The following is a 16,151-nucleotide window of genomic DNA, read 5'->3' as shown; positions in this document are numbered from 1 at the left end:
CTATGCAGGTCCATTTCGTCGTACAGACCCTAATATAACAGCTACATTCGGTATTTTTAAGATGTTAACAGAATTTTTAATGGACTTTATTGTTTTTGAGTATTGTCAAATTCGTTCCAAATGGTGGAGGGTATTCAAAGTTCGGCCGAACTTACAGCTTGTTTACTTGTTTTTATGTATGTACATACACTCTTTCATCACCCTTCTACTGTACCAATTAATCTTGCTCGTTCTGAAAGGTTTAATAATTTATTTTCAATTAATTTTATTTTAAAAAAAATTAGGTATATATGGGACAACATTGGGGGACTTAGCACTGGCTTTTGTAAATATTTTGTAAAGACGTGATTTGTTTTTAAATCTAAATTAAACTAATTTCTAAATATAGCACACAAGGTAATGAAGTGAAGACGAACAAATATAATAATTATATAAAAGAGTAAAAAACAGTGAAATAGATTTTAGAACTTAAACTAAAAAATAATGTAAATTAGACTAAAACTGTATTTGTTATTTTTTTTGTGTTTTTTTAAAGATCTTTAGCTACTCTCTCGACTCTCCCAATTGATGTAGAATACAATTGCTGGTGGTGGCTGTAAGGATTCAACATCCAACTGTTCCAACTGTTAACAACGCAACACACATTTTATCCAATCCGACATTTCAATTTCAATGACATTATCCTGATTGTGATCCTTGCGCTGGAAGTAATCAAAAGCCGCCGTCAAATGTAGCACCGCCGAGGCGAAATCACTTAGACGCAGTGTGCCATCCTTACGTATAAAACGTTGCATTATACAATTCATAATATCCGTGCTCAGCTGGAAACCCACATCGTAGAGGGCATCGCGCAGACGTTCAGCACGTAGAATGCCGGCCTTTTCTTTGGTGTACATCTTAAAAACGCCTTGCCATGTCTTCAGGTTGACCATAAATGTTTTAAATTGTAAGAAATTAATGCGTCCAGTTCCGGTTTTATCCTGTAGAGCAATCACCTGTCGACAAATATCCACATTTGCACAACCTTTGATATAGTCATTCGGCAGACAGGCGTCCAGCAGTTCATGAAGTTCAAAACAGTTGATGGTCTTATTCTCATCGGCCAATTGCATGAATACCGGTTCATATTGGCAGACATTTTTGATTTTCAAAGAATCAGCTTCATTTTTAAGCACCGGAAATGGATCCAACAACATAAGAGTCTGGGTTTCTAGCAGGGATAAACGCAACGGCAGTGTACCCAATATGCGCACCGTAAAACCAGATTCTTCACCGGGTTCATAGGTTGTCGGCATTAACACATATTGACCCACCTCCAGTTGGCATTTGCAGGTGACATGCCTTGTATTGCCATAATCCGAATTCAAGAAACTCACATGTGTTTTGAAAAAATCTTTGGGTAAACTTTCGGTGATTTTTTGATTGACCTTTGAACCGGCAATACCACTCATTTTGTACACTGTAAAGCCTATGACTTTTGGTTCTACGGCTGTGTGTTGATTCAGAGCCACCACAATTTCCTGTTTCTCGGGTATGTTCAGCAGCAATTGGGGATTGATGTGAAACGATTCGTGATTGCGACAGCCACCGGCAGTGACACCACGTTTCCACTGACCCTGGAACATTTTCATTTGCCAACGTTTGGGCCGGTCCTGTAGCGATAGCTCATCCTTCGCCGTGTCGACATCTAAGTATATGACTTCTAAACTCGAAAAGGTCTGTGTAAAATCTAAAAATGACATCCAAAACTCTCCAACATCCAGTTGGCCAAATAAACGATCACGCTCCTGTACCGAAACACGTTCCCATGTCGCCGAGAGACCAGACCAATCTCCCTCATAGTCATTGCTGTTTGCAAAGGCATTGCATGTAAGTGGATCTTTGATACGCACCAACTGGACAGCATCACCGAGTAAAGTTTCAACTTTGTCCAGAGAGCACAGTCTAAAAAGAGAAAAAATGGGAGAAATTTTAAAATGACAATTGTTAAGGGTGGATGAATTGGAAATAAATGGTCTGTTCCAGAACTGCAAGAATGTAACAGTTTTTGCAACGATAACCGATTTTCCCTTTATGGTATCGAAAAAAATTGCAAAACTAGGAGATCCTTGCCGGTGCTGTAAAAGTCCTAAACTTAGATGATTCATAGTTGTCAATTGCTCTGTCCCAGAGCCTGCAAGAACCTACTAGTTTTGCGATTTTTTTCCGATAGCATAAAGGGAAAATCGGCTATGATTGCAAAAACTTTTACATTCTTGCAGTTCTGGAATAGAGCAAATGTAAATTTTGGAAAATACACTTATAAGGAAAGGATATGATCATGGGAATATATTCGCTAGGACTCAATATTAAAGTAGAACTCAAGGGAAGGAAATATGTTGATATTAATGAATATTTTATTGTGTATATGGAATAGCCGTGAGCTCAATAGAGACTCATGATCTAAAAATTGATTATACAATGGAATTTATCGATGGACAGCCGTTACCAAACGGTCACCTATCAGAACTGACGAGTTATGAATTGGAAATTGTGGTTATACTAAGACTGTGTCGTAAAAATCATGGTCAACCCAAAATTTCAATGAAAAATTCCGCTTCGAAATTTTTTTTGGTAGTGTAAATAACGGAGAGTGCACAAGAATTGGAACAATATAATTTCCAATTTCACTCATTTTCTGACTGAGCTTTAGCGTCATATGAAATAAATTTTGGACACAGCCCCTTGCAACATGGCTTTTTATTGTGGATTTTTTTAAATGGGTCTCCCCATTAAAGCACTTGCTTGAGCAGCACAATTAAAGGCGGATTGGCCAATTGCCTTGTATGTCGCTCTCCTATCTTTCATGGAGGCTATTAAACAATTTGAACAAAATGGGTAAAGACTATATCTGCCTTACAGCATTTTCAATTCAATCTTGTGATATTTGGGTAATTGATCTGGGACCGCATAAGTCCCGAAAATGTCCCATGCATCTCACTATCAACGTAGAGAGGTCAAGACCCGCCAGGGTGTCTTGACCTTCATCGACAAAATAAGAAATGTGGTTGGATGGCTGGTTGGAATCTCCTCGAAATACTCATGTCAGACCCAATAATGTATATATTCTTGAGCAGCGTAAAATTCTAAGACGATTTAGCCCTGTCCGTCCGTCTATATGTTGCAATCACGCTACATTCAAAGCGGATTAAGATAGGAAGCTAACATTTTGAACACATCAGTATTTTGTCTGCATGCAGTGCAAGTTCGAAGATATTCTATATCAGTCTACGATATCGTATGGCCCCCATATAAGGGTATCCCCCGATATTCGGCATTTTGATGATTTTGGACACATTTTTCCATGGAATTGTCTGAAATTTCACAGAAGGAATTATTTGTGAGTACCTTACCCCCTGAAAGAAATTTGTCTATATAGGACTACAAAATCGTCTAGCCCCCATTCAACGGCACCCCTCGATATTCGGTATTTTTATGATTTTATCGACTTTATAGACCGAAATTGTTTCATATTTCGTATTTAAAGTTCGTAATGGGTATTACAGCCTATGACAAAAAAATGCGTACGCAGGTCCACGTCTTCGTATAGCCACCATATAACAATACCTCCCAAGTTTCAAATTTGTACAACAGCCTATGACAAAAAATTAACGAATGCAGGTCCCCCTCCTCTACCTCCTAGTTACCATATAACGGTTTTCATGTCAACGGTATTTTTCGACGTTTTTTTTTTTTTTACTTTTTTCAATTTCCTTCCAAATGCACCATTTGTTAAGTTTGACAAAAAATTTTAATTAAACCTTCATACATTTTTATACAATCGTTTTCAGTTTTTTCAGAAAGAATAATCGGAAAATGTTTACCTTTTACACCAACGTCTCCATATGTAAACCATATCAATTTTAGGATTTCAGCTCGGTAGATTTTGAATTAATAATTAATAATTTGAATTAATTCCTGTGAAGAATGTCGCTTATATCATTAAAATACTGAATTAGGGGAGATACCGTTGAATGGGGGTGGGGGCTATGGACATGCATAGACAATTTCCGTCATAAGTTGTAGTAACTTTAAACAATTCCGGTGAATAATGTCGCTAAAATCATGGAAATGCCGAATATCTTGGGGGTACGGTTATATGGGTGCTATACTTAAACGTAGACCTATATGGACAATTCTCTTCCAGGGGTAAAATAAATACTCCTAGAGAACTCCTTGTGTGGATTTTCAGATAATGCCATTTAAAAATGTGGCTAAAATCATCAAAATCATCGGGAGGTTCCGTAATATAGGGGCTATATGATATCGTGGACCTTTATAGGCAATTCTTTTTAAGAGGGTAAAGTAGTCACGAAGAAATCCTTGTGTAGAATTTCAGACAATTCTATTGAAAAAATGTAGCTAAATCATCAAAATACCGAATATCGGGAGGTACCGTAATATGTGGGCTATACGACATCGTGGACCTATATACAATTCTCTTCCACGGGGTAAAGTACTCAGAAGGAACTCCTTGTGAGGATTTTCGGACAATTTCATTTAAAAATGTGGCTACAATTATCGGGAGGCACCTTTATTTGGGAAATATACGATATTTTCGACCTATTTAGACAATTATGTTCCAGGGGATAAAGTACTCACAAAGAGCTTCTTTTGTGGATTTTAAGGCAATTCCATTGAAAATGTGGCTAAAATCATGAAAATACCGAATATGGGGGTACCGTTAAAAATTGGGGGATATATGATATTGTGGACCGATATAGCCCATCTTTGAACTTGATCTACCTGCAGACAAAAGACAGATCAGTGCAAACTTTTAGCTTTCTATCTTTATTCGTTTCGACTCTAGCGTGATTACAACAGACGGACGGATGGAAGGACTGGGCTAAATCTTAGAATTTTACGCTGATCAAGAATATATACACATTGTTGGGTCTAAAATTATTTCGATGAGTTACAAACGGAATGCAAACTTAATATACCCTCCATTCTATGTATGGTGGAGGGTATAAAAATAACGGTTTTTTGAAAACGCAATACATTTTGTGGGGCTGCCAAAATATAATTATTTTCAGCCATCACTCAAGCAAGTGCATATAAAATAAGTTCGTACATTAAACCGTTTTATTTTTTTATGGAGGAAAGTATTACCTTGTATGTCTTATGACCCACTTGGAGCAATGATTGTTGACAATTTTCATAAATACACAATACAGTTAAAAATTGTTAAATTAATTCATGTCACATAGCCTGGCAATAAAGTATGTGGAGGTAGACCGTCATTTTGGTTTTTTGGTTTGAGCGGATGAATACCGTTTAAACAAAATTAAACTGTTATAAGTTTGGTTGGTCAAAAAAAAAAAAAAAACGGCAGCACCTGTACGGTCAGAAGCAAAAACTACAAAAGCTCACGCATTCCAACAATAAAATATTAATAAACGATTTTATTATTCATAAACACCTAGCCAGTTTGCTAGTCAATCAAATGATATGAATAAAAAAGAATTCGAAAAAAGAAAAGAAAACCCATTAAACGTTCCACACCGTTTCCTGCCAAAACATCGGTGTACTTGTTTGGTGGTGGTGGCTTTGAAGAATTTTATCAAATGCACGGTACATATGGAGCAATAAAAAACCTTGTAGTTCCTAAATTAAGAAATCCCAAACAAAAGTCCAACCGTTTTTGAACTTTGCATGCCTAAAATACTCATGAATACATTTGGATGTGTATTATTTCATAATTTATTATTCTATCGAAACGGAATGAGTAAATATTTATAATAGACATAAAATATTAAAAGATTTGTCCATATTGATAAAATAGAAAAAAATGTCAAAACAATAGGCCAACCTATTGTATTATCTTGAGTTTAATGGCCAACGGCTAAAGCAATGGGACATAAATATTGAAAAAGAAGAATTTCATATTTTGTCAAGAGATTTTTAACATCGACATGTGAATGAAAAGATATTTAATCACACAGTTGATATCATACAAATATTTTTTTCGCTCAGTTCTGGATTGAGCGAGGAATGCTGTTGTTATTTCAAAACAAGTTTAATAGTATCAGTCGGTTTTGCCGACAGATGTATACTTCCTGCCTTGAGTTATGATTATTCTAACTGTTGACCCGTTATGGGGGGAGGTTCCGAAGCAGTTGGTCAATTTTGTCCAATTCGATTAATTACATCTCCACATCAGATTTCTGGCTAAGGGAAATAGTTAAATATAGCAAGTTGTATAGAATCGCCGACTTGTTTAGCAAATTATGACATATATAAGAATTGCGAATTGTGACCCTTTGTGGTTGAGGATTTTACGGTAGCAAAAATGTTTAGATGTGTGCAAATGGAGAGTTGGATGCCTATTTCGCGTTTTGTGAGCGTTCTGTTTTTTTTTTAAATTTTGAACCCTTTGTGGGGGAAGTACCAGAAGGAGTGTGCCGATATATCCCATATTCACAGCAGACCTTGTGTTGTGTTAGAAATAATGTCATGTGTGAAATTTGATGAGAACCGTATGCTTTTTTCGGATATTGATCGTTTTGGTTATTCAACAAAATGGTCCGATCTCTAACACATTTATAACAGATCTTGTGTTGATAGAAATATTTGGATGTGCCGAGTCTGAATGGAATCGGATGTTACTTTCGGATTTTATTAGTCTTCATGGAATTTCAAAATGTTGACCCTTTGGATGTGCCGAGTCTGAATCGAATCGAATCGGATGTTACTTTCGCGTTTTATGAGATTCATGGATATTCGAAATGGTCACCTTTGGCACAAATTATGGCCTTCAAACGGCCAATGAAACCGTCACACGCTGACCGAATGTTGCTCTGCGGTATTTTGTCCCATTCCTCGCGAAACGCTTGCTTGAGGTGATCGATACTTTGGTATTTTTTTAAGTGCCAACCTTGCTTTCCAAAATACTCCAGACACAATAGTCCAACGGTCTGGTATCCGGCGATTTTGGTGGCCATTGTAAAAATTATGGCGTTTTTATACCCTCCACCTTGGAAAGGAGGGTATATTAACTTTGTCATTCCGTTTGTAACATCCTTAAATATTCGTCGTAGACCCCATAAAGTATATATATTAATAATCAGCATAAAATTCTAAGTCGATTTAACGATGTCCGTCTGTCTGTATGTCTGTCTGTCTGTCTGTTGAAATCACGATACAGCCCACATTATTTGACGTAGAGCGTAGAAATTTAGCAGAGCAATTTGTATTGTGTCTGGGATGGTTGGTATTGAAAATGAGATATATCGGTCCACGTTCTGGTATAGTCCCCATATAACGGCACCTCCCGATATTCTGTATTTTGATGATTTATGCCACATTTTTTTACGGATTTGTCTGAAAATTGGTATTTGTAGGTCATAACGGGTCCCTGTGCGTGTGGCAAAACATTGCATGTATAGGTCCACGTTCTGGTATAGTCCCCATATAACGGCACCTCCCGATATTCGGTATTTTAATTTTTTGCCACATTTCTTCTAATGTTTCCTTTACCCTAATGTGGAGGGTATTAAAAGTTTGGTCCGGCCGAACTTAATGTTTGTTTACTTGTTTAAACAAAATCATCCTGTGCAGATTAAGTAGCTTCCGAAAAGTTTATAAAGCCTTAGAAAGCCTGAGCCAAGGGAAATAATTGAAACAGGTCTTTTTGGATACGGTTACTTACTTGTTAAAAAATATAAATTATGCTTCTTCTGGGCGAAACGCAGAAGGGGGTTCTAAATAAAAACTTTTTTTGATATGCCAATCAAAAAGAAAAAACAGTGGGCAATGAACAATATTAACAAAAGGGTTATAGTAGTCGGACAGAAAATTAATTCTTTAAATATGAAAGATACGTCATATTTTTACTGACTGTTAAAGGTATGCTCCCTGTGTCAGATTCTTATCGTAAAGGAATATAGTTTCATTTCATTTCTTACCTGTATATTAATATACTGGGTACCTCAAATAACTACTTTAGGGCAACAACCGCTCTACAACACTCTTGGTGCTTTGTTATGATCAACGATAAACCATATGCCTAGAGGCTGTAATGCGTAGACAAGACTAAACATAGACTTCGTTGAAAAAATAATTAATACATTTTGTTAGTTAAGGTAATTCTCCATCCTACTTTTTTCAACAAGTGTTTCAAATGTATGTGTATGTACATGGATATATTCAATACTATTAAAATACTTGATAATTTGCATGCCTTACATTATTTCTAAGTTGAGCTCCTACTTCGAGCTACCTTTCTGGAATAGGTTTGGTATTAAATAATTTAATTTTAACAAAACTGTTGTTTTTATTTTCGCATCGAAACCAATATGACATTAACAACATTGTATTGTGCTAATTAACTATAATTTCCAATCCGGTCTGCGATGCTACGAAAGAAGTCTGACATAAACTGACTAAAATGGTCATTAGTTTGTTCTTGAAGCTATTAAGCGTAACTGTCAGAATTTTAGAGGGAGAGAGTTTTTTAGGCTTGTTTCAAAAAATCTTCTTTTATTTCGTGTTTTAGAATAAAGCCATTAAAATGGTAAATTGAATTATTTCAGTCAGCGGCAAGAATGAGCACAGCATAGGTTTCTGAGTACAGTCCAAATTATTTAAATTGTTGGGTAAACCATATTTATGAACTGTACCTACGTAACCGCGTTTGTAGAAGAAAGACAACTTTTTAAACTTGATTCTTACAGGTACGAAAACAAAGCAAGATTATACATGCCATTTTCCACAATTATTTGTAGGATTTTCAGAACCACTTCCATATGCCCAGGCCACACATGAACAGCGAGCCTAATACTAAATTTCAGATTTCAAGCACTATCTGTTCACCCTATACCAAATTGTACCGTACTATTTAATACTTTTCGAACAAATATACATACATTTCCAAAATCACTTTCATATTCTAAAAACAGACACTTACAGTGACGTCTATATCAAATTTGAGGATTCCTAACCTATCCCTTCACACAATACCAAATTTAGTACTTTTCGTACAAATATAGGTTGCATTTCCAAACCACCGCCAAATATTAAATTTTAGAATTTTATATTTATCCCTTATTCAATACCAAATATTTTACCATTTAGTACTTTTCGTATAAGTACAGTACATATTTCCGAATTCACCTCCATGTCAAGGCTGCACATCTGTTTCCCCAATACCTAATTGTACCAATTATAGTACTATTTAGTACATTTCGTGCACTGTACTACAAGTGTCAAAACTACCTCTTTATCATGAACCCACCACCAACAGGGATTCCAATACCGAAACTTCGAAATTCCAGCTCCATCCGTTTACCTTAAACCAGACTGTCCCAAATTTAGTATTATTTAGTACAGCTCGCACGCTTAGTATACGTTTCCAAAGCCATATGTATCAAACTTACTTCCCAACCTTGATTCTCTCGCCAAATTTCAAGTTTTTTACCTCTATCCGTTCACATAAAACCAAATGGTAGCTTTTTAGAGGTTTGGTAACATTTAAAAACTTTTCGTAACCTTAAAGTTCAAAATTCCGAAAAAATCCTTTGGTAATACTCACTCCAAATTCTAGCTCATTTCGATTGTCGAATACACCATATTCAATTTTTAGTACATTTTAGTACTTTTTGTATCCTTTTAGTACGAATTTCCAAAAACCCAGCCTTATCACACGCCTATGCACCAAGACTGATCCTCGTGCAAAATTTCCAGATTCTAACTTCAGCCGTTTTTTCTGGGCATTGATTCTAAGTTAGATAGTTCTTTTATTAATCTTTTTTGTATATATGAGGACCGCCTAAAAGTGTGCTTTAAAAATGTTAAAGATCATTATGAAAAAATCATTTTACATATGACTTTAATATGATGTGAAAACTATCTTTAAAAAGCGAAAAGAACACATGAGCACAGATAGGAATATTAAACTAATGGAGTTCGAGTTCTGATATTTTTGGAGATATGGTTTTTTTTTTTTTCTGGCGATATCTAAAAGTTATCATTTGTATATAGGGAGCAAGCACTAGATAATCGAATATAATTAATAGACCCTCAAATTTAATAAAATCAGGAGCATACTATATGTGGACTATACTTCAGTATCCAAAACTCCAAAGTTATTTGCGGAGAAATGCTCTACGTCCAAAGAAACTTGGTTAAGACCAAATCGATCAATTTTTCGAATTTGATTTTTCAAATATGTACAATGTTTTTTTATACCCACTATGTGTTGGGGGTATTATAAGTTTGATTGGGCCAGAATTTATGTAACACCTCGAAATATTGGTTTCCCATATAGGAAAGTATATATGGATCTTCCTAGCTCGCCGAGCTGAGTCGAGTCCGTCCGTCCGTCTGTCCGTCTGTCCATGTTAATTTGTAATCACTCTACAGGTCGCAATTATGGTCCGATCTTCACGAAATTTAAAATGGAGGTGGGGCTAGGGTCAGAATAGAACCCTATTTCTTTTGGAGATGATCGCATAATATTTAGTGGTCGAAATGGACCAAATACTGAAAAAATATCGGATTTTGCAGTAGCTATATAGGTCGCAATTATAGACCAATCGACGGAATTTCGTATGTAGCTAGAGTTTAGGGCGGGGAAGAAGCCTACCAATTATGGTGGTCATCGGATAATATTTAGCGGGTAAAATAGACCATATATTTTGTGTTGAAAAAATTCAACATTTTTCATTAAACCGCGAATATTTTAAATCCCTGCGAAATCACGAAGCCATGATAAGGTTACTTCTGACCTTTACATTGATGTTAACATCCAACAAATCGGATATATAGCAAAATATGTGCGATATATATGTCTATCAAAGATGATATGCTTGAAAGATCTCTTATATGTCGAGAACGGCTGAACTGATTTCGACAGTTCTCATTAATTCAGAATGGCCTCTTGGCAGGAAAGAAAAAACGTCTAAAAAAATCGAATAAAAATATCTCTGTAAAGATGAAAATATTGATTTTGTAAAATTTTCTCATATTTTTTTAATTTTGTCATATTTTTGGCATATTTTCATTTTGAATTAAACATTTGGTAATATTTCTACAGCTAACAAAACTAAGTAGTTAGGATATCAGGATATCATATACAGGTCGCATTTATGGCCCGATCTTTACGAAATTTTGCATGGGTATAAGATGAGGGTCAGAATATAAGCCTACTCTTTTTGGAGATGATCGCAATATATTTAACTGCAAAATTGTCCGCAGGTCGTAATTATCGCCCGATCCTCACGCACATTTGAATGGGGGTTACCGGACATTGTAAAAGCCAAGCAGTTTTGGATGGCCATTCAAAAATATTCAATGTGGTAAATAGTTTGCCAACGTTTGTAGACAAAATACGAAAATGTTTATTCCAGTGACTCTTTAGAGAATTCACAAATACAGGAAAGACGCACTTCTGACGCACTTGTTAATGCTGATTTCGTGGAAGAATATAGTCAAATGTCTGTATCTCATATAGATGCGTTTCAGTCAAAACCAATAATAAATGTTAATCTTTTGCCACTTCTGAGAGATTATAGGTCTTTGGGAAATATTGGTTCCAGATCTAGGAAGACCATTTACGTGCAACATCTACCAATAAATTGGAAATAAGCAAATTAGTTCAAGTTTCTATTATTCGAAAATTAGAACGAAACCTGATGGTTTTCTTTTATTATTTGTCACAATATCTTGTGGAATTCTTTCGAGTATATGGCCTATATAAACTGTATCATTTATTATAGTGTTGTAGGGTATTCAACGGTCGGCCCTGCTCGACTGTAGCCTTTGCTTACTTGTTTTTATTAAAAAAAATAATAATAATAGTTTTTTATGGTACATATTGAATATACAAACTTCTTTTGTTTAGAGACTGGCAATAAAATTTAATTTAGAATAATTCTTCCTTTGGCATTTTTTCCCAAAAAATGGAGTATAAAGGGAGATTTTGTCTTAGAATGAAAACATGTTAAATTTACAATAAAAAGCAAGCACACAATTTTCACTTGTGGTACATAAATGTCGAATGCAATTTTCTTCAAAACTATTCTGAAATTTCCAGTGGAATTTGGTGTAGAATACTTCTTCCTATGACAGCTTCTTCCTCAAACGACAATTTATGTTATTTTCAGGCTTCAAAAGAAAAATAAAAAAATTACGAACAATTTTGGGGAAACATTGAGCAATTTTCCATATGTAATGGAAATATAGATTTCTTTTCTTTGGTGACTTTTCGAGGTGAAGGGTATAACAAGTAGTAAACAGTTAAATTCGGCCTCGCCAAACTTTTTCCACCATTCGGAAGGGAATTGAAAAATTAAAAACAAAAAATAAAAACCTTTATATGTGGGCTATACGAAGACGTGGTGCTGGATAATTAATTTTTTGTCATAGACTGTAGCAACGATTCCGAACTTCAAATACGAAATTCGAAATAATTCCGGTGAATAAAGCTGCTAATGTAATCAAAATACCGTATAAGGGGAGGTACCGTTGTATGGGGGTTATACTAAGACGTGGACCTGCATAGACAATTTTCCGTCATAGATTTTAGCACCCATTACGAACTTCAAATACGAAATTTGACGCAATTCCGGTGAATAATGTCACAGATTAATTATCCTGGAAATACCTAATATCTTGGGGTAGGTGCTATACTAAAACCTATATAGACAATCTTCCAGTGGGTGAAGTACTCAGAGGGAACTCCTTGTGTGGATTTTCAGACTAATCTATTGGAAAATATGGCTAAAATCATCAAAATACCGAATATCGGGGGGCACAATTGTATAGGGGGCTATACGATATCGTGGATCTATACAGACAATTCTCTTTCAGGGGGTAAAGTAGTCACAAAGAACTCATTGTGTAGAATTTCATTCCATTGAAAATGTGACTAAATTCATCAAAATACCGAATGTCAGGAGGAATATGGGGGGGGGGCACAATTATATGGGGGTATACGATATCGTGGACCTATATACACAATTGTCTTTCATAGGGTAAAGTACTCGGTAGGAATGCCTTTTGTGGATTTCAAGCCAATTCCTTTGAAGAATGTGACTAAAATTATAGAATTTCAGACAATTCCATTAAAAAATGTGGCTAAAACGATCAAAATACTGAATATGGGGAGGTACCGTTATATGGGGGGATATACGATATCGTGGACCTATATAGGGGTAAAGTAGTCACGAAGAACTCCTTGTGTAGCATTGCAGACAATTCCTTTGAAAAAGTGGTTAAAATTTTCAAAATACGAATATCGGGGGTACCGTTATATGGGGGCTATACGATATCGTGGACCGATATAGACCGATCTTCGAACTTGACCTGCCTGCTGACAAAAGACAGATCGGTGCAAAATTTCAGCTTCCATTCTTTATTCGTTACAAACGTAATATACCCTCCGTACTATGTATGGTGGAGGGTATAAAAATGTGGAAAAATAATTGGTAATTGGCGCCATCTATATTACAGTTATTAAAAACTGTTTTTAAAAGCAAAAAAGAACATTTCTGGCAAAATATTCCAAAGTATGTTTCAAATGTAATTCACATCTCTTTTGGTTTGCTGGGATTGCATGCATATTTATTTTTGCACATACATACGTACCTACATAAGTATCCCCCCACTAATTGACAGCAACTCGTTCACCTACACTCTCACTCTATTTGTTTCAAATCTATAACACAAATACAATGGCAACGCAATGTTGCAGCCATTAGTACTCACTCACCTATAGTTCACATTTAGCGTTATGCCATTTGGCAAACGTTCCGGAGTATTTTTATGCTGGGTTACTGCACTTGTTGCTGCTATGCACGTTATAATGCAGGTTGTGTCCAATAGAGATTTCAGCTGTTGCGGCCGTATTAGTTCTGTGGTACTGTTCGCCTTAATGGGTATACATTCGACAATACCACCCAATAGATCACTCAAGCCATCCGAACGTGTGCCGTATTTCAAGGCCTCATAAGAACCGTGTAACTTTGCTATGGCCTTTTCCAGCAGCGAGGCCCAATAGCAATTGGAAGTCTGTGGCTGCAGAAATGCCAGACGGCCATTTATGGTGGGCAAACGATCGTCCACCAGCACCTCAACCCATTCACCGCACCACCACAGACGAAAACGGAAAACACCATTGGCCTTGTCCAGAGATTGATCGGCTGGTACCACACGATAGAATAGATTGCGCAGCGAGTGCAAAACACTTAGACAGGAAACCAGCCAACGATCACCCATTTTTCCGGGTATGACATCGAAATTTTCCGACTCATTGACAAAGCAGGCATTTTTGATGTCGGCTATTTCAGAGATGCGACGCCACTGGAAGGTAAACGGTGGGGTTTGGTAATAGAATACAGATGTTTGCACCGCAGGAAAATCGGGGTCTTCCCACAGAGTGTTGCGAGCACGACATTCGTTTTTAATGCGTTCATATTTTGACGTCATATTCTCTTCGTGTTGGTTTTTAAGATTTGCCGTCCAAAGGTAACAACAACATCAACGACCACCACCACCACGACCACGACCACGACAACGATAACGAGCACCAAGATTGCAAATAAAAAGAAGTTCGCTTGTTTTGGCTATAAAAAAAACGGAACGGTGGGCGTGATTTTGACGCGTGTACGCAATAAATTCTTTGTTTTCACTTTAAAACTCCATCAAAGATAGATGCTCGGATAGCCTTTAAAAACTCAACGCACTCTTCACACTTTGACCACTAAATCCAGACTATGTTATTGCCATTAATCGTCCACCATTCTCTTCATTATTCTCTATCTTTTCTATTCACACTTTGACAAATATCCAAAAGCAAAACTATATTCTTTCTTTTCGTGGCATATTCCAATTTGAAGTATGAACTTCTTATTAGATTTTCCGATCACGTACTATTTTTTCTTCACAGGTAGTTTGTTTTATTTTTTTCTTATTTTGAAATGACCTTGTTTTGGGAAAATTTTTTGAGAAAACAACAAACCCAAAATTTCACACAACCACTATCATGGGTAGCACCACCAGTTATAGTGGCTAATAGCTGGATGGCTTGCTGGCTGGCTGGCTGGCAGTACAACAAAGTGAAAGTTATAAGAAAATAAAACTGAATGAAAAATAATAGCGCAGCGCACACGCAAATAGTAGTAGAAGACAACGACGACGACGACAATAACACGATATCGACGACCACGACAACGTAAGAAACTAAAGCAAGTTAGGCTGCATCGATGGTAGCCACCTGAATGGAAACACCAAACATCAACCAGATATGTGGAATGTTTTAATTGTCAATTTGTGAAGTTTTCTTTTTAAACAGGTCCCAAACCGCATGCGCAACTGTTGAGCGGCTCGTAAAGTATTGCCATTGGTTTGCAGTTGATTTTGTGAATATGGCAACATTATTTGAATGAAGTTGTAACAAATAAATACAGCTCTGTTTTGAAAAATATTGATCGGCTCAAGCGGATGTAAATAAAGGGTATGTTTTATTTTTTAGTAAAAAAAAAAAATAAAATAGTATCAGTCGGTTTTGCCGACAGATGTACACACCTTGAGTTATGATTATTCAAGCTGTTGGCCCTTTATGGGGAAGGTTCCGAAGCAGTTGACCAATTCGTATGTGACCTAAGATTGATGTAAATATTACGTGTGAGATTTGGACTGTATAGATTACTTCCAATACGATAATAAAAACTACTACAGATATTGCAAGTTGTAAAGAATCGCCGACTTGTTATAAGTTATAACAGATATAAGTATTGGAAATTGTGACCTTTTATGGGTGAGGTAGTTTGCCGTTATATATCACCTCACAACAGATCTGTGTTGTGAAATTGGAAGAGAATTTAATGCTTATTTCGCTTTCTTTCAGTGTTTTGTTTTCCAAAATCTTGAACCCTATGTGGGGGAGGTATCAGAAGGAATGGCCCGATCTCTACCATCTTTATAACAGATCTTGTGTTGATAGAAATATTGGTTGATAGAAAGACTTGGCACATCGTCTGAATGGAATCGGATGTGAATTTCGTGTTTTATGAGCTTCATGAATATTCAAAATTCAATTTTTTGACCCTTTGTGGGGGAGGTACCAGTAGAAGTTGACCGATATATTCCATCTTTATACCAGAGTCTGGTAA

The 16,151-nt window shown here is 36.2% G+C and overlaps 1 protein-coding gene across 1 annotated transcript; it reads right to left on the bottom strand.

Annotated features, from left to right (window-relative positions):
- Positions 1 to 248: 248 nt before the first annotated feature.
- On the bottom strand, positions 249 to 15,303 carry LOC101894640 (calpain-C). Its single transcript, XM_005178183.4, has 2 exons — positions 13,751 to 15,303; positions 249 to 1,944 (listed from the first exon to the last, which is right to left on the bottom strand). The coding sequence occupies exons 1-2, from the start codon at positions 14,464 to 14,466 to the stop codon at positions 627 to 629; spliced, it is 2,034 nt and encodes a 677-aa protein (XP_005178240.1). The 5' UTR covers positions 14,467 to 15,303; the 3' UTR covers positions 249 to 626.
- Between the last annotated feature and the right edge of the window lie 848 nt (positions 15,304 to 16,151).

The sequence above is a fragment of the Musca domestica genome, unplaced genomic scaffold (genome assembly GCF_030504385.1).
Source record: "Musca domestica strain aabys unplaced genomic scaffold, Musca_domestica.polishedcontigs.V.1.1 22, whole genome shotgun sequence".
NCBI classification, from domain to species: Eukaryota; Metazoa; Arthropoda; class Insecta; order Diptera; family Muscidae; genus Musca; species Musca domestica.
Note: the sequence above shows the minus strand (reverse complement) of the source record. Positions and strands in the feature narration are given on the sequence as shown.